This window comes from Dipodomys merriami, unplaced genomic scaffold, assembly GCF_024711535.1.
Source record: "Dipodomys merriami isolate MVZ:Mamm:240054 unplaced genomic scaffold, mDipMer1.0.p SCAF_13, whole genome shotgun sequence".
NCBI classification, from domain to species: Eukaryota; Metazoa; Chordata; class Mammalia; order Rodentia; family Heteromyidae; genus Dipodomys; species Dipodomys merriami.
The window spans coordinates 17630378-17656422 of NW_027202604.1; the positions used below are offsets into that span (position 1 = coordinate 17630378).

Sequence of the window (26045 nt, forward strand, 5' to 3'; positions counted from 1 at the left end):
TTACTGTTCAGTCATTTGATCAACAGTTATGCTATCCCATAGGTAGAACACTGATATCTTTGGCATTTTTTTTTTGGTTCCTGGAGTATTTTTTCAAAACTTTTAAGACATATACATATATACATATATATGTATACATATATATATTATATACATTATATGCATATAATGTTGGTGTGTGGGGCTTGAACTCAGGGCATGGTGATGTCTCTGAGCTTTCTGTTTGCTCAAGGCTTTAGCACTCTACCATTTTGAGCCACAGAGCCACTTGCAGTTTTCTGGTGGTTAATTGCAGATAACAGTCTCACAGACTTTCCTGCCCAGGCTGGCTTCAAACTGTAATCCTCACTCTCAGCCTCCTGTGTAGCTAAAATTACAGGTGTGAGCCACTGGCTTAGACAATATTTTTAAATTAAGGAATGTACCATAAACATTCAAATGTCCAGTTTTTACAAAAAGAAAAGTCAGATCTAATAAGATTCGTTTGTATTCTTACAAGGCAACACTGGCTAAAACTGAACTGTAGTTACCCCTTAGAAAATGAACTACTGATTGTCTGTATTCCTTTACACTCCTTACAGCTCTCTCCCAGGGGCACATTAGTAATTACCATTTATTGAATCATTTTCACAATTTAAAGTTTTGTTGTCAGTATTAGGAGAGGTACTTTTCTGAAAAGCACATCTCATTTCTCTCAACTCCTCCATCATGTGAGCTCACTTTTGAAGTAGAAAGCCTAGTAAAGCACCAAACCCAATGTATTCATTTATTATCCTCCTATCTTCAGTAGTGCTATGAGATTACAGCCTCTCGCCTGGTATATCGCAAGTTCTGCGCTAACAATACATAAGTATGAAGTACAGTGACATCTTTGGAGGAAGCACACTTCACTGGGAAATATAAACATATAATGTTTGTCAATTTATTTGCTTCAGAGCATACCTGATTCTGCTGATCTGAGAGGATGACCTTCAAATTTTATTTCTGTTTGGCGGAGTTTAGTCATGTTCAGCAGCTGTGTGACATGTGGAACATCTGTTGTGAGTTGGCAGCTTCGTGGAATAATGTCTGTGGGTTCATCTGTTGGAAAGGAAACGCCATATACAGCTAGAAATAAAGACAAACATTCATTCCCAAACTGTTAGCCATTTCTGCCAACTGAACATACTCTATAAATGAAACCAATTGAAGTAAAACACTTTAGAGTGTGACTTTAGATGACTTACTCAACGTTTCTGCCTTGATTTCCATATCTATAAAACGAGTATGATAATTTTACTGCTTACTTCCACGTGTCTATAGGAAGGATTAACTGAAATTAAAGCATGACATATGAAGCAAGTTTACAGAGCTACGCAATAAATGAGAGAATTCATTGAAAATACTTTATATTCATTTTTCAGTATCAGAAGTGTGACTTCAAAAAATTGGATAGGTGTGCTCCAATTCAGATTTCTGGGAGTATTCCAGCTCATCCACAGGAGATCCACAAGTATAATGACATTATTTTTTTTAAATTAAATTTAATTTAATTTGTGAACATACTGTACAGAGGAGTTACAATTACATGGGCAGGATAATGCGTACATTTCTTACCAAGCATTGCAGCCTCCTCCTTTGTTTACCCTTCACATCCCTTCCCAGCCTCCCCCCTCCCCCCCAATCCCAATCCTTCTCCTTCCCCCCCTTTCCCCCCGCCCCCCCTCGCACCAACATTGTAAAGCTCCTTTTGGACATGACAACTTGTACTTCTCATTGTTGCAACAGGTCCACCTGTATCCTTAAACAACTGGTTTTTCCCCATCTCCTCCACAAGTTATACTGACATCAAATATAGTGAAAGCAGGGGTTATACTGTGGGGGAGGGACATACAAAGCAACAAAGAGATAATCTTATAAATGCATTAGAAACACATGCATGAAAGAAAAAAACATTAAAATACACATCTAAGGGTTCATTTTCCTGACATCACATTATCTGACCTTTTCCGCTTGACTCATACATATACTAGATATTACAAATAAGGGAAACCATGGAACCTATGTTTCTTTGGGCCTGGCTTACTTCACTTAATATAATTTTTTCCAAGCCTTTCCATTTCCTAACAAATGGGGCAATGTCATTCTTTATTGATTAGCCTAAGATTCCACAAACATTATATGAATAATATTTTCAAGATAGGGAGGGTCTTGCAAAGCCATAGTAATCAAAAGAGCTTGGTATTGGCATAAGAACAGACCTCAGGACCAATGGAATAGAATTGAAAACCCAGAAATGAACCTACAGACCTATAGCCATCTAATCTTCGATAAGGGAGCTAAAACAATAGAATGGAAGAAAGACAGCCTCTTCAGTAAATGGTGCTGGCAAAATTGGTTAACTACTTGTAGAAAACTAAAGCTAGATCCTTATATATCACCCTGCACCAGAATCAACTCCAAATGGATCAAAGACCTTGAACTGAAAGCAGACACTCTGAAAACATTACAGGATGGAATAGGAGAAACCCTAGGTCTCCTTGGCTCAGGCCAAAACTTTCTGAATAGAGACCCAGAAAAACAACAAATCAAAGAAAGGATGGACAAATGGGATTGCATAAAGTTGCAGAGCTTCTGCAGGGCAAATGACATAGCTAGCAAGATCAATAGAAAGCCCACCGATTGGGAGAAGATCTTTACTAGCCATACAACGGACAAGGGTCTCATATCTAAAATATACTTGGAACTCAAAAAATTAAACCACCCAACAACAAATCCTCAAAGAAACAACTGCCCAATAAATAAGTGGGTGAAAGACTTAAAGAGAAACTTCTCTGAGGAGGAAAGAAGGATGGCCAATAGACACATGAAGAAATGTTCAACATCCCTAGCCATAAAAGAAATGCAAATCAAAACAACATTGAGATATCACCTCACTCCAGTTAGAACGGCAAAAATCAAGAACTCCAACAACAACAGATGCTGGAGGGGATGTGGACAGAAAGGAACCTTACTTCATTGTTGGTGGGAGTGTAAACTTGTTCAACCACTTGGGAAAGCAGTATGGAGGTTCCTCAAAAGACTTCACATAGAACTCCCCTATGACCCAGCAATCCCACTTTTGGGCATTTACCCAAATGTTTACAAACAAGACCACACTAAAGCTACCAGCATAACTATGTTTATTGCAGCCTTATTTACCATAGCTAAGATATGGAACCAACCCAGATGCCCCTCAGTAGATGAATGGATCAAGAAAATGTGGTATATATACACAATGGAATTCTATGCCTCCATCAGAAAGAATGACATTTCCCCATTTGTTAGGAAATGGAAAGGTTTGGAAAAAATTATATTAAGTGAAGTAAGCCAGGCCCAAAGAAACATAGGTCCCATGGTTTCCCTTATTTGTAATATCTACATGTATGAGTCAAGCGGAAAAGGTCAGATAATGTGATGTCAGGAAAATGAACCCTTAGATATGTATTTTAATGTTTTTTTTCTTTCATGCATGTGTTTCTAATGCATTTATAAGATTATCTCTTTGTTGCTTTGTATGTCCCTCCCCCACAGTATAATCCCTGCTTTCACTATATTTGATGTCAGTATAACTTGTGGAGGAGATGGGGAAAAACCAGTTGTTTAAGGATACAGGTGGACCTGTTGCAACAATGAGAAGTACAAGTTGTAATGTCCAAAACGAGCTTTACAACATCGGTGGGGGGGGGAGAAGGGGGGGAAGGAGGGGGAAGGAGAAGGATTGGGATTGGCGGGGAGGGGTGAGGCTGGGAAGGGATGTGAAGGGTAAACAAAAGAGGAGGCTGCAATGCTTGGTAAGAAATGTACGCATTATCCTGCCCATGTAATTGTAACTCCTCTGTACAGTATGTTCACAAATAAAATTAAATTAAATTAAAAAAAAAAGATAGGGTCTTGCTATATACATTCCAAGCTATAGGAAACTCCTCTTCTTCTGAAGTACTGAGTACTGAGATTACAGAGTGTGCACATTTTTTTTTAACCTCTTGCTTTGAAAAGACTCTTAGAATGATGAAAAAGTTTAAAATTTTTACAAAGTTTTCTCTTATACCCTTTATCTATTTTCTAATGTTAGCGTCTTACCTTGGAATATTTTGAAGAAAAATAGTTTATTATATTTATTATACTTAAACTACATTTAATTTTAATTTCACTCATGTATATTTATGCAGATATTTCAACTTAATTTATCTTATTTTTAGCAATTCTTCTACTTCCTATTAGTGTGTTTTTATCCTGCTTATTTGCATGTACCTCTTTTAAAGAAAATATATTAAGTGTTGTTATTTGTAGCAAGTAGAATTAGAAGTTGGCATCAATATTCTAGAAAGCAATATTACTTATAATTATGTATTAAAAGTCTTAAAATGTCTATAGTATTTTAGTAATTTCATCTTGTGCAGGTATTTATATTTGTAAAGGTGTCTTACTGCTATGGCTAAAAGTAGAAGTTAGATGAAAATAAGAGTTATAAGAAGATTAGTGGTAGAAAATGAATATAGAAGATGAATACAACAACTAAAAGATACTGCAAGGTAAAATAACTAGGTGGTTTTTTTTAAAGAAGGCTAAAAAATTCCTTTTTTAATTTATTTTCTTTTTCTTAAATATTTTATTGTAAAAATACTGTACAGTTATATCAGTAGGGTAATGAGTACATTTTGTAGCGAGCATTGTTTTCCCCTTATTAGGTGGTTATTTTAATCACAGGTTGTATAGTTTGATTTTAGAGTTAAAATTTCCATTTTTAGAATCTAGTGGAAAATTTATTAGTAAATTTATAAGCAATAAAAATTCAACCAATCACCTTTCAAAAGCCATCTTAAATGGGAATATTATTACCACATTCACAAAAGGCATATATCAGAAGAGGTTTTTGCACACCCCAAGACACTGCATTTTCCTAATTATATTCTAATGTCCTGATCATGAAATGGGAAAAGAATCACTTAACTAAAAATCTAAACAGTCAACATCAATGTAATGGTTTCTCCCTTTTAATGTTTTCATCATTTAAATTTTCACTAGACATACAAATTTTAGCTTTCAGGTATTCTTTTGTCTATCCTTCCCCTGTCATTCACATTTAGAAAATCAACATGAAGCAACTGCCATAAATGAACTCACAAAATAGAAAACATTTGGAAAAATAAATTAAGTATATCATTTCAAACTCTTTTGAGTTTGAAAAGATGCTTTTTTTTTCTTTAATGGTACCAGAGTTTGAACTCAGGGCCTGAGCCATAGTGTTACTGAAGGAATGTTAGGCCAGAGAGAGAATGAATGGTGAGATATATCTGGTATAGTTCAATGGAGATCTTTAGTAGATTACATGGGCAAAATGTTTTGGTACTAGCCTGAACTAGATTAAACACAGCTGCTGAGTCTTCCATTTTTCTTCTTGGGCTGTTCACTGCTGAGATACATAGTGAAAAGTACTCTTGTCTATTTTATTTGGGCATCACCACTTTCTCCACAGATGATAACAAATCAAACTGTTAATCAGATGCCAAGGGGGCAAGGGCTTATCTTCACTGTTCTTTCAGATAACTTCTATCTTCTGGCCAGGTCTATATATGGAAACAGACAGGTTCCATAATTATTGTCTGGATAATGACATATTCTAATCTAAACTGTTTGCTAATAAATCTAAAAACAATGTCAGTTGGAATGGTCACTTTAGAATGTCAAAATAGATATTAGAAAAAGCTGTGAAAAAGCTCACAGATTTGGTCTCATGTTGCATCCAAACCAAACCAGATGGTGGGGGTTTTGATGTCTTTCCTACCAGTATGAGAGCATTTATTGCTAGGGTGTTTGAGTGACTTTGCAACCTTATTTGCCTTTCTTTGGCCATAAAGGCATCATCAAATGAACCCTTCTATGTGTGTTGATATCTGATAAGAATCTTACTAGCTTTAAAAATAAGTTATCCTGTATTTCAAGAACCCCATAGATTAAAGCAGATTTAAGGAAATGGAAAAACCTTCCATGATCCTGGATTGCAAGGATTAACATCATGAAAATGATAAAACTGCCCAAAGCTATCTAAAAATTCAATGAAATACCTATCAAAATCCCAAAAACATTTGAAAGAAGCAATCCAAAAATTCATATGGAATAATAGAAGACCCCCAAATAGCACAAACAATCCTTAGCAGGAAGAACAATGCTGGAAGAATATCAATACCAAACTTCAAACTCGTACAAAGCCTTAGTAATCAAAACAGTTTGGTACTGGTACAAGAATAGGCCTGCGGACCATTGGAATAGAAGACCCAGAAAATGAACCCACAGACCTACAGCTACCAAATTTTTGATAAGGAAGCCAAAAACAAAGGATGGAAGAAAGATGGCCTCTTCAACAAATGGTGCTGGCAGAATTGGCTATAAATGTGCAGAAAAACTGAAGCTAGATTCTTATCTATAACACAGGACCAGAATCAATTTCAAATGGACTTCAATGTAAGACCATATACAAAAATTATTACAAGAAAGGGATAGTAAAACACTAGGGCTCCTTGACACAGGTTGAAACTTGCTAAGATCCAGAATCACAACAAATCCAAAAAAAACCAGATAAATGGGATCGCATCAACTGAAGAGTTTCTTCATGACAAAAGACATAGCTAGCAAGATAAATAGAAAGTCCACAGAATGGGAGTTCTTTTCTAGGTATGCATCAACAAAGGCCTTATATATAAAATATACTTATAGCTCAAAAAATTAACCCTGCCAAAAAAAATCTTCAAAGATTTAAAGAGAGAATTCTTGGAAGAAGAATGCAGAAGCAGTAAGAATGGTCAATAGACAGATGAAGAAATATTCAACATCTCTGACCATAAAGGAAATGTAAATCAAGACAACCCTGAGATTTCACCTCACCTCGGTTAAAATGGTCATTATCAAGAAAACTAACAATAACAAATGCTGGTGGGATGTGGCCAAAAGGGAACGTTACTACACTATTGGTGGGAATGTAAACTCGTTCAACAATTATGGAAAGCAGTAGAGGTTCTTCAAAACACTAAACATAGAGCTCCCCTATGATGCAGCAATGCCATTCCTGGACATTTATCCAATAGAACACAAACCTGGCCACACTAAAGCCACCAGCACAAGCACGTTCACTACCATAGCTAAGATACTGAATCAACCCAGATGTCCCTCAGTGAATGAATGGATCAAGAAAATGTGGTATATATACATAATGGAACTCTATGCTTCCATCAGAAAGAATGGCATTGCCCCATATGTAAGACTTGGAAAAAATTGTATCAAGCAAAGTAAGCCAAACCCAAAGAAACATAGGTTGCATTGTTTTCCTCAGTTGTAATAATTAGAATGTGCCTATAAATCTACAAGTAAATCCAATGGATAGTAAAAGGCAAAAAATTACACTCTGTCATGATTAATTAAACAGGACTCTAAACATTCACAGATTAACACCAAAGGATATTCTTAGGAGAGGATCACAAGGGCTCAAAAGATGTGTGCATATGATCACATAAAATGCTTATTGAAACAAAATCCAAGAAGTAGAAATAAGAGGGTTTTTAAATTTTACTTTTTATGGTTATTTTTTTCTGTCCCCCGCCCTTTTATTGCTGTTTATTTCTGTACCTTTTTTCTTGTATGTAAGTTTATATTTGGGGAGGGGAAGGAGAAGCGCAGAACTGTGTGTGGGGAGGGGATAAAGAATGAACTAATTCAGCAGTGATACTCACTAGACATTATGTTGGAAATGAACTATACAATCTGAGGGATAGGCAAGTCTGGAGAGAAAAAAACTGGGAGAAAATGAGGGAGAGGGTGACATTGTTAAAAAAAAAATGTACTCAATACCTGACATGTAATTGTAACCACTCTACACATCACCTTCACAATAAAAAGAAAGCCATCAATTTGGCTGCATATGTAAAGCACTTTATGTATTACAAATCATTTCCATCATTTTATTTATAGATAATGCTTCAATTTATGGCTCCTACAGCTTAAATAAATATTATTGTATGACAGTTTGCTGGTCCCAAACTCATCTATATTCATCTTACTTATCTGGTGCTGCCTGCAGTACCTAGCACAGGGCCCAGTTAGAATCAAATTTTACCTTTTGTAAACACAAGTACTTGATGAAATAGTCTATTTATTTCCATTTGATAATTCATTTGCCATATTACTGTCTATTATCTGTAGGCCTGGCATGGATTCAAGTGTCTGTCCTTATAGAGTTTCCTATAAGTACAGCAAAATAGTAAGAAGCAAGTATATTATAGTGGTTATAAGTGCAGGTTCTAGAGCAGGCTGGCCCTGGTTTATATTCCCTCTGATCATATTACAGCCATGGTTCTTGTCATGGAAATATGTTCACTGTGTCTGGCTCTCCTTAACTATAATACATAGATATAAAAATAGCACTTCCTTCATAGTGATACTGTGATGATTAAATGAGGTTTAAGTAATTATTAATATATGTGAGGGAATAATAGTCCCCAATATGTAGTGAGTGGTATGTATTTCCTATAAATAATATAAAATGTCTAATACTTTATCATTTTACAGTGATAAAAAACCACTACATATTCATATGTGTGTGTGGGAAGGGGAGTGGGTAGGTTTTTTTTGGTTGTGGAGCTTGTACTCTGGGCCTGGGCTCTGTCCCTCAGCTCTCCAACTCAAGGCTAGTGCTCTACCACTTAAACCACAGCACCACTTCCGGTTTTCTGGTGGTTTATTGGAGATAAGTGTCTCTTGGACTTTCCTGCCTGGGCTTGGCTTTGAACGGCAAAATTTTAAGATCTTAGCCTCCTGAGTAGCTAGTATTACAGGTGTGAGCCACTGGTGTCCGGCTCATAGTATGTTTGATGAAAAGTACTGCGTTCCAGGTAAACTTTGGCTACACTGTCTTGAATGGATTATGCCCTCAGAGTTTTTTTTTTCCTTGCCAGTCCTAGGCTTGAATTCAAGGCCTAGGCACTGTACCTGAGCTTCTTTTGCTCAAGGCTAGCATTCTACCACTTTGAGCCACAGCACCACTTCCGGCATTTTCTATTTATGAGGAGTTGAACCCAGGGTTTCATGCATGCTCGGCATGCATTCTTACCACTAAGCCAGATTCCCAGACCCCTTAGAGCTTTCAAAAATACTTTTATTAGCATAAATTAATTATACAAAGTGGTGTCATGTACTTCATCAGATTTACTATATCTCTATTACTCTTTCTTAAATCTTCTCCTTCCTCCATTTTAAGTTTTGGTAAGTTTCATTAAGCATTAAACTATTTTCATACATATATAGAATGTGCTTCCAAAAAATTCCTTCCCCCCCATTCTCTAAATTCTGCCCCTCAATGGTTTCCCTTTTAGTCATGTCAGGTTTTTTTTCTTTTAAGTCTGGATTCAGCATGAGCTAGGCATATTTCCCTAAATGTGATAATCTCCAGTTCCATCATTTTCCTGTAAACAATATAATTTCATTCTTTATGGATTAGTACCACTTTGTCTCATTTTCTTTATCCAACCAATAGTTGTTGGGTACCTAGGCTGGTTTGACTATGTCAATAGTGATACTATAAATGTGTGTAGGTACCTTTATAATATGTGGATTTATATTTATTTGGATATATGCCCAGGGTGCTAGAGCAGGATCAGGTAGTAGTTGTATTTCTATTTTTTGAGGAATTTCTATACTGATTTTCATAGTAGATGTACTAATTTACATTCCAACCAATAGTGAATAAGGGTTCCTTCCCCCTCTGCTCCAATCCTCATTAGCATTTGCTGTGGTTTTCTTGATGATAGTCACTCTAATTGGAGTGAGATAGAATCTCAGTATCATTTGATTTACATTTTCTAAGGATGTTGACCATTTCTTTAAATATTTGTTACACACTTACATAACTTCTTTTCAAAACTGCACAATTCACTTCCTCATTAATTAAATGAATTATTATTGAGTTATCTGTTCTTTTGAAGTTTATTTTGAGCTCTTTATATATTTTGGATATTAATCATTTGTCAGATGAATATGCAAGATTCTCTCCCATTCTGTGGGTTATCTCTTATTCTGGAAATTGTCTCGTTTGATGTGTAAAAATCTTTTATTTTGTTACAGTACCCTTGGTTAATCCTTGGTCTTTGATGAGCTAGTGGAGTTCTTATTCAGCAAGTTACCACCTACACCTTATCTTCCAGTGTTTTCCCTATGCTCTCATGTACTAGTTCCAACATCACAGGGCTCTTTAGAGCTTTTTGAAAAGAAGTAATTTATTGAGGAGAATTTACATTAGCACTAAAACTAACCATTTTAAAGCAAAATATCCGGTGGCATTTAGAGCATTCACATTATTATGCTTCTGCCACCCTATCTTCTTTCAAAACATTCCAGAGCAAACTCCATATATGCATTAAGCAGTTTCCCCCAGTTTTTCAGTCCATATTTGTGTTCAGGATTTGTGAGGTCTGTAGCCCAAGCTCTGCCTGTTGGTGTTCAACAGGTTGGTGCGCCTTTGCTTGGCCTGGGCTGATTCCCAGCGGGTTTTTGTGGTACTGGTCAGGGTCCAATGGCCTAGGTGGTTTAGGATCCCAGTTGTGGTGCATTTGTTTATCAGTTCCCAGAGAACAGGGACACTCCTCCAGCTGCTGTGATTCCCAGCTCCACTCAGCCAGGGATGGGGGACAGAGGTTGCTTGATCACCAGCCCTGGGCACACAGGTGGGGCTGCTGGAGCCCTCCTGCAGTTACAGGTGGGACTCACTTCACAGGCTGCTGGAGCCCGCGTGTGGGGGTGCACCTTGGGGTACTCACTGGTCCTGGAACTGGTTAAGAGTTGTCCAGCAGTGATGTGGCAGAACTCTGTATCTATATGCTGTAGTTCACTGGTGGCCAGTCACCACCATGCTCTGTTGAGATGACTGTGGGCTGAGCAGTGTGGTGATGGGAGCTCTGGGTCTAGATTTCACAGTAGCTTGCTTCCAGTCCCAGTCTCTGTCTACACTGTCAGGGGCCAGGGCTGTGGGAGTGTTCTGCTTTTGGGTAGTTTTTTAGTCTGGTAATCACAAATCTAAGTTCTGTCCCTATGGACTTGTATATTCTGGACATTTCATATAAATGAAACCATATAATACATGATCCTTTGTACATGTTTCTTTAACAAGTGTTAACACTTCAGGGTTCATCCACACTAGAACATGAATCTATACTTTATTCTCTTCTATGGCTGAATAGAAATATGAAACTGTTTTGTTAAATACTCATCTGTTAATAATAGTTGGGGCTATTTCCATATTCTGGCTACTGTGGATAGTGCTGCTAGAGTCATGTGTAATATACTTGTTTGATTACCTGTTTTTTCCATTCTTTGGGGGCATTTAAGTGTGGAATCACAGGGTTTTATGATAATTGTTTCTTTTTTGAAACCGATAGAAAAGTTTATTAGGAAAAGAATATATTATTAATTGAGTAAGAGCAGGTCATCCCTAGGGTAAGAATGCAATTATTTTTACACCAAGTACAAGTATTTGAGAATTAAATGCTTTCCAGGTGCCCTGTTTCTTGGTTGGGGAGGTTAATGAAATTACTTTTGACCTCTAGGACATGGTTTATTGGCCTGAGTAAATTAAAGATCTGTTGTTCCAGGAAATATATGTTGATCCATCTTAGTGTGGGATGAAATCTGTCAATAATCCATAAATGAGTGGAGTACTAAACAGAAAATCATCTTGGATGGACCACACTGTTTTTCATACTAGGTGAAATACTCTGTTTCTACTATTACTGTGCACCAGTGATATTCAGGGTTCCAGTTTCTCCACATCCTTGCCAATACTTATTTCCAGTGTAAAAAAATGATAGTCATTCTAAATGGATTGATATGCTTCTTGACTGTATTTTTAATTTGCATTTTCCTAATGACCAATCATGTTGAATATCTTTTCATTCTGTGGTTGAGTTGTAAGAATTCTATGTATTAGAATATAAGCTAGCTAGTTAGATAGGGAAATATTAAGCAAATATTTTCGCTCATTTTACAGATTGTTTCATTTTCTTGCTAATGGTTTTGATACAGAAAACTTTTTAACTTTGATGAAGTCTAACACCTATTTTTTAAGTTATTGTAGTGCTTTTGGTGTCATATCTATGAATATTGTCAAATTCAAAGTCTTGAAGATGCATCTCATTTTTCCTTAGATTTTTATAGTTTCACCTCTTCTATTTAGGTTTTTTTGAGTTAATATAGTGAATAAATGACTGCAGGAAGGATCCAATTTCATTCTTTTGTATGTAGATACAGAGTTGTTGCAAAATCATTTGTTTAAGGACTGTTTTTTTCCCTTTTGACACAATTAGTTGGGTTATATGTCAATAAACTGGATATTTAGATCCCAGACCCAAAGTTCAGGAGTCCCATATCTGTTCACTTGCCCTCATTAGCCAACCATACATGGTGAAGTACTTATTGGTGACTCCCTATTCTTCTGAAGCCTAAGGTGGTTGTAAAGTGACCACAAGAAGGAATAGCTCAGATAAAAAAGAACAGATGCAAACTGAAGGGAGCAGGAGTTTAATATATAGCTTTCTGCTTTTTTACAAACCACTACAAAACCTCTTGAAGTATAAAATTGTTTTAAATACTGTAGTTTTTCAGTAAGTTTTGAAATTGAAAAGTATGAATTTTGCAGTTTTTGTCTTTATGGTCAAGATTGTTCTGTTTAGGTCCCTTTACAATTCCACATGAATATGGCATCTGTATTTCCTTTTTCCCTTTTTTTTTTTTTTTTTTTTTTTTGCAAAGAAAGCTACTTGGAAAGATTTTTAACAGAGATTTAATGGAATTTGTAGTTACCTTGGGCAATGTTGGCATCTTAATAATATTAAGCCTTTTGGTCCATGGCTATCTTCCTATTTATTTCAGTCTGCCTTACCACTTTTATTAAAATTGTTATTGTAAACATGATGTACAGATGTACTCTTTTTAGGAATACATTATAGCTTTTAGTATATAATCTTTAGTATCGTTGGTTAAGTGGAACAGCAGCACATTTGATTTATATACTATTATAAATGGAATTGTCCTTAAAGTTTCTGAGAAGCAAGTTTGTAATATATTTTATAATGTTTAATTATAAAATACAATAGATTTCCTGTACAACAAAAATGTGATTCTTGAAATACATATATTCATGATCCATTTTTGTGGTATCTATTGACTCCTGGGCATTTACAGTGACCTAAAATAGTTGGTTAGCCATGGGAACTTTAAATTCAGAAATAAAAAAAATGGTGAGGAATATTCAATATAGTAATATTAAATATGAATGTTGCTTTTAGTAAATATTTTAAATACCAAACCATTCCATTTCTTCAGGAAGGTAAACAGGCATTCTGATAAGGAAAGAACAATCGAAAGCTTTTCCTTGAGTTTCATTTTGTGTGACTTCAATTCCATGGGCCTTATTTTCTTAAGCCCCTCCCACTTCAATGAATCTACTGAGGGTAGATGTGGTAGTTTTAGAATGTTTTTGTAGCCATTAAACAAATAATTACTTCACATTTCTTGACACCCATAAAAATTTATTGAGACAATGAATATGAATGAATAATTGAATAAATAGCCAACCTCTAGTTCACTAATTCATCAAACATTTACAACAGGTATAAGAATACCAGGTAGAGACATGCTAAAAGAGAAAAATAATGCGGAGACTTGGTCTATGCCTTCAAAGGGCTCTCAGTTTGAAATTATATTTTGTCTTCTTCTTGTACTTTTGAACATAGTACATTTATTCTTCATTACTGATACATTAGAACTGAACTGTAAAATCAGGAGATCTATAAAGTTATCATTAATATGACATAAACCTACACTTAATGGATCATTTGCTTTCTGCTGTCTCTCCTCTTTTGGGCTCTTACTAATAATCTACACATATCTACTATGGTTTTGATTTTCAACATGGAATGGTATGAGTTAATCAATAATTCTATCATGCAAATACTTTAAAAATGGCAGTCATTGTCCCCTCAGGGGCTATAAAAGTAATAATATAAATAGAATAAGCATGCCTTATTACTTATCTAGCATAAGATGTTCTTCTGGGCAACTAAAAACTGATTAATTGCTTGTTGCAAGTTTCCAATAATTCACTTTCTATTATATCCTGTGGTGTAAGTAGAAAAAGCAAAGAATAAAGAAAAAGGTCCTACTTTGAGATCTAGAAGTTCTAAAATGAAATAGCAGCAATTTAAAGAACAGAAGCTGGATGCCGGTGGCTCATGTCTATAATCCTAGCTACTCAGGAGGCTGAGATCTGAGGATCACAGTTCAAAGCCAGCCTGGGAAGGAAACTCTGTGAGATTCTTATCTCCAAAAAACCACTAGAAAACCCCAAGTGGCGCTGTGGCTCAACAGCGCCCAAGCCCAGAGTTCAAGCCCCTCCACCAGCCAAAAAAAAAAAAAAATTAAATTACATAAAGAACAGAGCTCACCCAAGTATTGAAAGCATTATTTTAAAATCAAATCCCAGTAGGAAATAAGTAAAGTTTTCTATGATAAATATCTCCAAGTTGTGACTGCTATGTCTTTGCAGAGGAAAAGTAACTCCTTCTTTAATAAGAAAGACAAAAGGACATCTCTTACAATATAGACATCCTAAACAGAGCCATTCTGGCATTCTGGTTCCATGACATCTTTTGTATCTTTCTTAAAAAGAAAAAATCTCCACTCTATTCTAACACTCCATGATAGGTAGCACACTATGCTAATTAGAGCCCTGTTGGTGGTTTGAATTCTTGTTTTAATAAGTAACATTTGTATGACATTGGTCACATATGAGTTCCTTGTTCCTCAGGATCCTAGCCTATAAAATCAGGATAATAGCAACATCCATCTTCACTTGTAAAATACCTACTACAATGCTTAGATCTTATCAAGAGTTAAGGCTGAAATTCTCATCAGTATTAACTATCATTAGCAACTCTGATTATTACAACCACTACCACCATCAAACATTTATATACTGTCACACTCTGAATCAGAGACTCAAATTTCAATATACTATTGTTATTTTTTTTGCTCTCATTTGTATAGTTGTCTTCTTTAGGAAATCGGTTAATTTTCTTTCTTTCTTTTTCTATTTTTGCCAGTCCTGGGGCTTGAACTCAGGGCTTGGCACTGTCCCTGAGCTTCTTCTGCTCGAGGTCAGCATTCTACTACTTGAGCCACAGTGCCACTTCTGGCTTTTACTGTTTATGTGGTACTGAGGAATGCTAGGCAAGCACTCTACCACTAAACCACATTCCCAGCCCTTAGTTTGTTAGCTTTTCTAGTGACTGTGATTAAACACAGAATTCTGAAAAGAATTGTTCTATATTTTCATGTCATTCAAAATTTGCAGCCTTATAACACATTATTAAAACTTTTATCCTGCCATAAATTATATTAAGTGAAGTAAGCCAGGCCCAAAGAAACATAGGTCCCATGGTTTCCCTTATTTGCAATAACTAGTATATGTCTGAGTCAAGCAGAAAAGGTCAGTTAAGTTGATGTTAGGGAAATTAACCATAAGATATGTATTCAAATGTTTTTTTCTTTCATGCGATTGTTTCTAACACATTTATAAGATTATTTTTTTTGTTGCTTTGTATGTCCCTCCCCCACAGTATAACCTCTGCTTTCACTGTATTTGATGTTGTTATAATTTGTGGAGGGGAAGGGAAAAAACAAATCGTTTAAATAGGGATACAGGTGGACCCATTGCAACAATGAGATGTAGAAGTCGTTACGTCAAAAATGAACTTTACGGAGTTCCGGGAAGATGGCGGAGGAGAAGCTGGAATCTGAACAAGCTCTCGCATAGAAAGTAGGTTTAGAATTCCAGTGAACAGTCCTAAGCCAGAGAATCACACCAAGTGTGCCATCACAGGACAGAGAGTTAGACAAGAGAGGGGAAGCCAAGGAAACGCATCAGCTGCCGCTTCGGCGGCGGGGTCGCGGCGGCGACCACCGCCGCGGAGTCATACCTGAGACACAGAGAGTCGGGGACGAAGGAGCCAGACGCAGCGGACTAGCGGATTCTACTCAACACCAACAAGAACCGACAAGGAGCGAACATCATCCTGCTGTTTGCAGACCAGAGACGACCCAGGATCCAAGACTCGGCGTGAGTACAAGCCCGACATCCTCACTCCTCAGGGAGCAGAGGAGGGAAGGCCACCCCTCCCCCCCCCAGCACCGGTGATCTCCATCTTGGATACCGACAAAGCTCGGAGGAGCTGCTAGCTCCAGCTCAGGCCTTGGAATAAAACGAGTCATTTAGCAGGTCACAAGAACTTAACGGCGAAGTGACCTGCCAGACTCAGCTCCATCCAGGGAAAAGTCACCCAGCTCAGGCGCCAGCCATCGGAGTGCCTTGCCTCACTGGGTAACCAGAGCCAGAGGCTACCCCTCCCTCTAGCAGCCACCACAATCAATTGAAAAACAGAAACCCTGAGAATGGCTCCAGGCTGGGCGCTGTGAGCTTTATCACAAAATAGCAATAGCCCCAGGGAAAAGCTACTGTTTGTTGAAAGGCCTCAACTCTACCCAGAACCTAGCCTCATCACCACATCCCCCTCTTTTGTGACTTTCAAAGCAGACCACCCTCCCAGAAAACTAACCTGGGAGGGGGATCTCAAAATCTTGGGTAAAGCAGAGCATTTTTCTGCCTCTTCCAACCCACCGACTTAAGAAACCAATCAAGCCACAGGACCTCAAGCTGACCAGAGACTCCAACAAGAGACTGGTTGCAGACAAAAGGGAGATACAGGATTCTTCCCACTCCTCCCCCCCCAAAAAAAAAATCAAAAGACTTTTTTTTTCTTCTTCTTTTCTTTTTTTTTTGCTTGTTTTTTGTTTTTTGTTACCATATATATATATATATATATATATATATATATATATATATATATAAATTTTTTTCCCTTCTAAAACTTTTATTAATCTTTAATTTTTGCCTCTTCTGAAAAAATAATTGTTTTCCAGTAACTTTTTTTTCTCATCTTATAATTTTTATTTTAGGAATACGTGAATGAGAGTTTTCCTTTCTGTTCTTGTCTTCTTTCTCTTTTTCTTTCTTTCTTAATTATCTTTTTGTTTTTTATCTAGCTCTACTGAACTTCTGATCTTTTCTTCTCCCTTTCCCATCCTTAAAGATTTTCACATCTCCTCTATGTCCCTCCCCTTCTCTGAACATATTCACATTCCTCTCTAAATAGACGGTCTTTTAACCTCTATAATAACATTAATTTTTACGTTTCTATTCTTTTTCTGGTCTCTCTTTATTCCCCTTTCCGTCTCTTCTTTTTCTCTCTCTCTCTACTTGCATCCTACCCAACCCATTTCCTGCACTGTGATTAGGACATAGTTAACTCTCCCTGTGCCTCCCCACACCAATCTATTCCCATTTTTTACCCACATCTCTCCCTAATCCTAATAATTTCTGGTTTTCCAAATTCTTTTCTGCGGTTCGAAGTCCTTCAACATATAGTCCTTTAACATATAGTCGTTTGATGTTGAATAGATGTATCTGTTGAACTAGATTGTATCTGTAGACTATTGACGGTACAAATGCAAACTTTGGTTGATGGTTGCCTTAAGATAGTGTTCTAGCACAAAACTGGTGCAATCTTTATCTCAAATGGGCCGAGTAAGCCAGAAAAACACAAGAAAAATGGCAAAAATGAACTTTACAACTTTGGGGGGGGAGGGTTGGATGGAGGTGTGGGGGGAGGATGGGATGGGAAGGGGAAACAAAGGAGGAGGCTACAGTGCTTGATAAGAAATGTACTCATTATCTTCCCCATTTAATTGTAACCCCTCTGTACAGTATTTTCACAATTAAAAATAAAAAAAACTTTTATCCTGCCATGACTCATACTGAACTTCTTTTTCTTTGAACACGTCAGTTCCTTCATAATACATGCTCTCCTTTCTTTTGTGCACTTTCTCTCTTTTCCTTTTCTCCTTCCCTCCCTCCCTTCTTCCCTCTCTGTTTCTCTCAAGTGCATGCGTCCGCACACATGCGTGCGCGCACACACATACCACACATACACACACATGCACATGCACATGCGCACACACACAAGCACAGACTCTTCTCCTTGAAATGACTTCTCTTTTCACTATCTCATTTTTCCTTCAAGATGCAGTTTGGAAAGTTAGTTTTCTGCATTAGTATATGTCAAACTGTGGTCTACAGACTTATATTGATCCAGAGATAATTTTCACTGATCTACAGCTTCATTCTGAAATTAAGGTCTTTATTGTTTGTACATACTTTGTGTGTGTGAGTGTGTGTGTATGTTTAACTATCATTTCATTTAATGAACAGAACAATATGTGGCTTTTCTTGTTTTATTTTAATCCAATTTGGCTAAGCCAAATGTTGGCAGCCTGATGGTGATCGTCAAGTATATATATATGGGCAGAAGACTGAACTCAGTGCCTTATACATGCTAGGTAAGGACTCTCTTACTGAATACCTAGACTCCTTGAATTTTTCTTAACTTGACCTGCCTGGGAAATAGAAGTGTTTCACCAAACATTTTTCCCAAATAAGGGAGGCCAAAATTTCCTGCCCACCACTGTTAATTTAAGCCCACAGTGAGATTACCACCAAGTATTATACCTTTACATGTAAGTTTGCTTGTAAGACCTGAGCTCCTTAAGATAGTCTGTGTGATCCCAGAAGACAGGCAAATGTTTAGCATTACATATTGCATTACAGTTCATCCCTTTTCACACGTCTTTTCAATTATATATATATATATATATATATATATATATATATAAGTATTTTTCAATTCAACATCTTTTCACATGTAAATGTTTGTCTTCACAATGATCTGATGATAAAGCAAAATTCAAGACTCACATAAAATCAAAGCTGGCCTGGACTGAAAACATTAACCTGTGTTTTTAGGTTTGACAATATCTATTTTATACACATGTTCTCACTAAGAGTAAGCTAACAATATTTTATCTAATCAAAGCACAATTATTACTTCCATTTTGCTAGTGAGGAAACTGAACCAGAGAAACACATGAGTACTTAAATACTACCAGCTAACATTAGACAAACATAGCATATAATCCATATAATCTGAGAGTCTGTATAGGTGTGAGCTAAGTGAGCTTGTGGAAACTATCTTTACTGTCTGTCCACTTCATTTTTCTGTAAGCCTAAAAACTCTTAGAACAAAGTCCTAAAAAACACTTGTGCATGTCCAAGCCACATGCTATTTTATGATGTTTCTTTCCCCACGCGCTTTTGCTTTCTTGGAGTTGATCACTCTTGGTTTTTTTTCATAGTTTTTCCATATCCTAATACTATTTTCTTCAAAAGTCCCTGTTAGTACTGTAAAATCATCATTAGTTTTAGCTCTATGTTCAAACACATCATACTCTGTCAGATATATGCTTTTCTTGTAGACTCTTTTTGTCTGCTCAACTGTGTACTGAGCCTGCTCTCTGCAAAAGCTCCCCATGTCATTGATCACATTCCATGTATATATACATGACTATATACATAAATTTATATATACATATATTATTCATACATATATACATATATATGAACATATATACATATATACTCATATATACTCATATATACATATATTTCATTTGATTTTATTTTGATTTCCTTTAATTTTCTTGGATCCCATTTAGTTCATTTTCCTAATCTACTCTTTTGTTGCATTGGAGAACATCTTCCAGATCTTTTCTGAGAAAGGACATAACATGTTTTTTTTAGGTCTTGCATCTTCAGTCTGCATTGGCAGAATTCTAGGTTGAAAATAATTTTTTCACAGATTTTGAAGGTACAATTTCACCTAATGTTGCCGTTATGAACTGATATTCTTCTTCTCTCATTCCTACCCCTCTGTATATGAATTATGTTTTTTTAATTTGGATGCTTAAAGGATTTTCTTTTTAGCCTTCCATTTCTGAAATTTCATGATGATGAGACTTTTGTATTAGTTGTTCTTGGATGTGATAAGCTATGTCAATTTGAAAGTATCTCTACACCAGTTTTGAAAAATCTAATATTCTTTTGTTTTTTCTAGTCTCTAATTTTGGAATCCTGTATTACTCTAACGGTGGGTTTGGGAGACTAATTTTACTATTACATCTCTACCATAGGATCAGTCTTTAAGGCGTCTTTATTGTACTTTTTGTTTTATATCTATGCAGAAAAAAAGTATCATCTAGAGCCTAACAATATCTCTATGTCTTCTGAAACAAAATATCCAACATTCAGTGAGAACTTTGGCACACCAAGAGACAAGATTAAAAATAGACAATAAGAATAAACTCATAGGAGATTAAGCTACTGAAATGATTAATTATAAGCTATAACGTTGATTAATATAACAGAGAAATTTGATAACAAGATGGAGAATTTCATCTTAGGAATAGAAACTATATAAAATAAAATTTGGAAATCAAAAAAAATGTTGTAACTATAGAATAATATCATATATAATCATTTAGTTCCTAGATGCTCCATAAATTCCTACACAGATGTCCCCACAAAAATGTACAGGAATCTTTCTAGTAGAATTATTCATAGCAGCCTAAATAGGTCTGTTCAAAATTAAATTGGTTCATACAATTGTATGTACTTGTTATGTATATCAACACAGATGAATATCATAAGCAATTGTTTTACGAAATAATGCATATATAAAAGTATATATACTGTATAATTTAACATCTATAAAGGTTAAAAAAATAAGTAAAATTAATCTGATAGAAGTGAGGATAAAGATTACTTCTCAAGAGAGGAGAGAGGGTTATGATTAGTAGGGGACATAAACAGGGCCTATAAGATATATGTGACAGTCTACTTTGGACCCGAGTGTTCACTTTGTGTTAATTCCTCAAACTTCACAAATGGAATTTGTGCATGCTTTATGTTTATATTAAAAGTTTCTATCAATTAAAATATACTTCAATAAAGTATTTGTCGAAGCAAGTAATGAACAAATTATTTTATAGATATAGTTTCTGTCATTAATTCTGGGAAAAAAATTCCTTCCATATCTATTTTCAGGAACATGATACTTACCAGGGACCTGATAAACTTGAGTCCAGAAATTCTCTGGTTCATATTCTCCAGAGAATAAATTTTCTGCTGTCTAGTTATACAGAGTTATAGATGATACCTGGAATCCTGTAAGTAAACTAAGCTGATTTTTAACCTTTTCCCCTGATTTTGGCCATGTTCCTTACCATACTGGGGCTGCAAACTTATGAACTCCTTGGCCTGAAGGGTTTGGCTTTCTTTGCTTTTCTAGGTCACTCCTCAAGCTTATGAAATTTATCATTATCTTCTATAGTCTATCCTGATTTTTTATTCCTATCTTATAACTTTAGTGTGATTAGGGAAGGATCAGAGATTAAAATGTTCATGGAACTTGCTATATTTGATCTACTTTTTCTTTATATTTATGCTGATTAGGTTATGAAATCCTCCTGTGAACTGATGTAAACTGTAGATATTTCTGCATATTTTGAAGCTTTTTATTAGCTGAATTTTCTTTTTTGAATGATATTTTTTACTTTTACTACTATCTTAGAATCCTTCTATGGTAGTATTTGACTCCATGGACTAATAATTTTTAATGTTGTTAACATTTACATCCTATTTATCTTTTATGCTTATGCTTATTAACCATGTTTTTGGTTCCATGTCTGTGGAGGAATAAAAACCATGCAGAGCCTCAAAATATGCCTATAGTTTCTGATACTCATTGTCTAACATTCACTCAAACTTAGGTATAGACCAAGTACTCGTGGCACATGCCTATAATCTGAGCTAGTAAGAAGGCTGGGAAATGAAGGATTGGGATTCAAGGCCAGCTCAGGAAGTAAAGTTTGTGAGCTTCTCTTTATCAGCATTCCTAGCAGATCAGGCATAGTCATATCAGACTTCACTCAGAAGCATGAAGACATAAAAATCAAATTGCTTCCATGATCCTATACTATCTCAAAAGCATAGCTAATGTTAAAAACATATAAGAGAATTTAAAAATCTTGACCACAAAACATACCATCTTTATCAGCAGTATCTTGAGGCTTTGATTTTAAGGTGAAGATCTTCCGTAGTTTACAGTTTGCTGAGACAATAATCCCATCCAATGACTGGAAAACTGCTCCCTTGAATATCTCACTGGTGAATGCAACTAAGTCAATACACAGATTGCACCACTGAGAGAGAGAAGCAAAAAGAGTATGGAACTACCTTTCATCATCACATAAATGAACATCACAATATGCAAAAAAAAATCCAGAAATGAGGCAATTATCTAGATTAACCAGCCCCAAACCAATTTTCCTCTATTTTTGGCTTAAACTATCTTAAAAATTGCTCTGATTTTTTTCCCCCGGAAAATCCTCACAATCTAAACTATTTATTGACCATCTGAATGCAGAATTCTTATTACGAGACAAGGCTAAGACAGCTTTGGGAAATAATTCTCTATTTGTAGACACTATGCTGTTGGCAGCTAATTGCAGGTGCTTTAGATCAGTTAAGTCTTGAAAGTCAGGGATAAGTAGCCAATTGTTCCTTTGAGGGGACTAATTTAATCACAATTAGCCACTTAGGCTTGTACTAAAAAAAAAGGTATGGATGAAATTAGAGGCTGGGTTTAAATGGTAGCCAATGCTGTCTACTTAAAACTAATTAACCTACTATACAGAAATAGATTGTTCTAAAGAATTTATAATTATGCCTTGTATTTGCCAGTTTTAAAGTGTTCTTTCAGTGACTAATTTCTGCCCATTAAACAATTAGATTCCCTAATTCTTCATCAAATGAATCTCTAAATGACTTGAGTTAAAAGAAAATACTCCTGTGGTGGGAAATGAATACACATTTAACCCTGTAGGACAAAAGTAGGATAATAATTTTTAAAATTAAAACAAAATATTAAAATTCATATTTCTCTTAAATATCAGGCTCTCCCATTATTTGTTTAAAAGGTCACATACAGTCCATTATGTAATTTTTTTAAAAAAGAAAATCTTTTCTACGAAGCAATGTTGATTTTAATACAGAGATGAGCCTGAGGTTGTTTCCACAGCAGCAAAGTAGAAGAGTTTATAGTATACTACTGACTAAATCGCTTATATTTTGAGAACGTTTCAACAGTAAAATTATATTCCCAGGCCACAAAAATACCAATGGTCTTTTTGGGAGTAAAGATCTTGGGGTAAGCAAAGGCAGAAAGCAGGACTGAGGATAATATAGTCATCAGGAGAATGATGGGGGTGAGGAGTGACACATGTTCTGTAAGACAGGCCAGTGGTTCAAGTTTGGCAGAAATGGAGGATCAGGAAGAGAACATGCTATTCCATAGGGCAGGTGTCTCCACTGTTCTTGGAAGAAGAATATGCAAAGGCAGAGCACTCAGAAGTTTGATTAAGCTTGCTACAGGAATGTTCGTGAGTGGCAGAGGTCTGTGAGGGATAGAGTACAGCTGAAGAATAAAGAACTCTGAGATATAGAAAGATTGAATATCTTCAGCCTTCTAAGCCATCAAGTGAGAAGAGCTGGCTAAAAATGAATATGAAAATGATATATAAGGAACAAATGTCATCACAGGGTGGAATGTCATGGCTTGGTGAAATCAGATTATAGGGTATGGAGGTGTTGGGTTTTTGTCCAATAATGAAATAATATTATGTTAGCATTATTGTTGGTTTATAAGTCTAGTTTCTCTCCCTAAAAGACTGACATCATCCCAATTACTCCCTTAGCTTTTTCCACCAGCAATTCCTTTGTTCTTCACCCTCATACACTAAGTACTTATCAATGTTGGAGGGTGGCAGATATTCAGATATTGTTATCTACTTATACTGTTAATCAAAGGAGGCTCTATATTTTTTCTCCCAACATTCCTGCCTTTTGATACTCAATAATAATTTCAGTAAGTATGTAATAAGTGTGTACATAGTGTATAATTTCAATAGTTTCTATATTCCTAACTTCACTTTTATAAGTATTCCTTTTATAAGTATCCAGTTAGATTTTCATTTCATATATTGCTTTTACTAGTTTTGGAATGCTGATTTCATAGCTTTTTTCATATTTTTTATTGAGGTTTTCCATTCATATTTTCCTTTAAATTCTTGAATATATTTATAATAGGTGTTTTTAATCCTATGCTTCTTCTTCTGTTGTGTCTGGGTCTGTTCCTTTTTCTCATGGCTAGCAAGGTGTGTTTTCTTTCTCTTTTTGGTAGTAGTGGGGTTTGAACTCAGTGCCTACACTTGCTAGGCAGTTGTCCTACCATTTAAGCCACATTCCCAACCTTTGCATCAATTAGTTTTCAGACAGGGTCTCAAGATTTTGCCAAGGGCTAATCCCACAATGAAATCCTCTTACCTTCTACCTTGTGCAGATGGGTTAATAGGTATATACTACCATACTCAGCTCATTGGTTTAACTCTTTGCTTCAGCTTACCTTAAACTTCAAAGCCATGTTTTCTCACTTTGTATAATGTATGATGAACACTGTGCTATATTGTTGAGCTTTGGATGCTGGAGTTTGAAATCAGGGCCTTGTATTTGCTATTGCTGGGCAGACACTCTACTACTTGAGGTCTACTGTCAGTCATTTGGTTCTAGATACTCTTGGGATAGTTTTACATTTATGCCTGGGTTGGCCTGGACCATGATCCTACTTTCACTTTCTTTGTAAATAGGGTAATAGGCATAGGCCACCACATCCAGACACTGGCTAAGATGGAGTCTTCCTAACTCCCCCCTCTACCACACATTGGCTTTAAAATGCAACTTTCCTTATCTCTGTCTCACAAGTAGCTGAGATTACAGGTGTGAGCCCTCACACACATCAGTTTTCTTTTTAAAAATCTTAAATGTTCTTCCATCAGGAAAATAAGTTATTTGCAGTGATTTCCAACCTAATTATCTAAGTCCAGCATATTCCTTTAGTACCAGTATTATTTTACATATTTGCCTTTTCTCTAACATTTTAATCTCCTTGAGGAGGAAGATTATGTATCATTTAGATCCGAATATATTTGGCCCATAGTAGGGACTTAATAAAGACTTACTAATTGAAATTGACACAGATGTTTATTTTGACATCATATTAACAGTTAATGGACTCATGTCTACTGAAAATGGTAAGATAGTAACTATGTTACCAACATTAACTGAGCACTTACTACGAGCTTGTATTGCTCTGTACTATACTGTTCTCAATGAGTCTCAACAGCTACGCTATTAAAGTCTGTTCTTCCACTGACACTGTCTAAGAGAAAACTGAAGCACAGAGACATTAATTTACTTGGCCAAGGGACTATAGTCAAGAAGCAACAGAACTAAAAACTGAAAATGTATATCTAGCTCTGGAGGCCACACTTCAAACCCAACAGTATCTTGCTTGGGCATCTGATTTAAAAATGGGCTGATCCTAAAGTTGGCTAAACAGCCTCTTTTTCAAACAAACTTCTTTCAAACTAGTTGTGTCTTTGTAAGCATTCAAAATGAATAGAGGAAGGCAAAAGACAATTCTTTCTTCCTCATATCTTCAATACCCATACTAGATAGACAGATAAATAAGAAAAAATCTGATTTTTAAAAATGACATTCACATAGATGAGATGGAACATTCATAGACCCTCAAATATTATAATGAATTCTAGGCTAGAAAGTTCTATTAAGAGACATTCTATGATTGTAGCTTATGTGTAGCTCTAAATGACCTCACATTTGATAAGCCTGCCTCCTTCATTCTCTTCTTGTTCAGTGATACTGAAGAAATTAAATACTGTTAAAATCTCAAATTTCCAATCATTGGCCATATAGATAACATGATCTTTGATAAGAAGATTCTAGGTTGTATAAGAACTATAACATACACCACCAGTTATAGCTTAAAAAAGCAACTGCTAAAGATTATTTTATCCATTTAAATGAATAGAAATGTTACTAAAAATATGGCATTGTAATT

The 26045-nt window shown here is 35.8% G+C and overlaps 1 protein-coding gene across 7 annotated transcripts in view; it reads right to left on the bottom strand.

Moving 5' to 3' along the window:
* Window positions 1-26045, bottom strand: part of Cfap20dc (CFAP20 domain containing) — a 200262-nt gene that overhangs the window by 97471 nt on the left and 76746 nt on the right. For 6 of the 7 annotated variants that reach the window (XM_070018826.1, XM_070018830.1, XM_070018828.1 and 3 more), the window contains 2 exons: window positions 22113-22269; window positions 943-1107 (listed from right to left, as the gene is read on the bottom strand). In XM_070018826.1, the coding sequence (XP_069874927.1) occupies window positions 943-1107; window positions 22113-22269 (322 nt within the window). The remainder of the gene's footprint in view (window positions 1-942; window positions 1108-22112; window positions 22270-26045) is intronic. The other variant, XM_070018827.1, reaches the window with a different exon arrangement.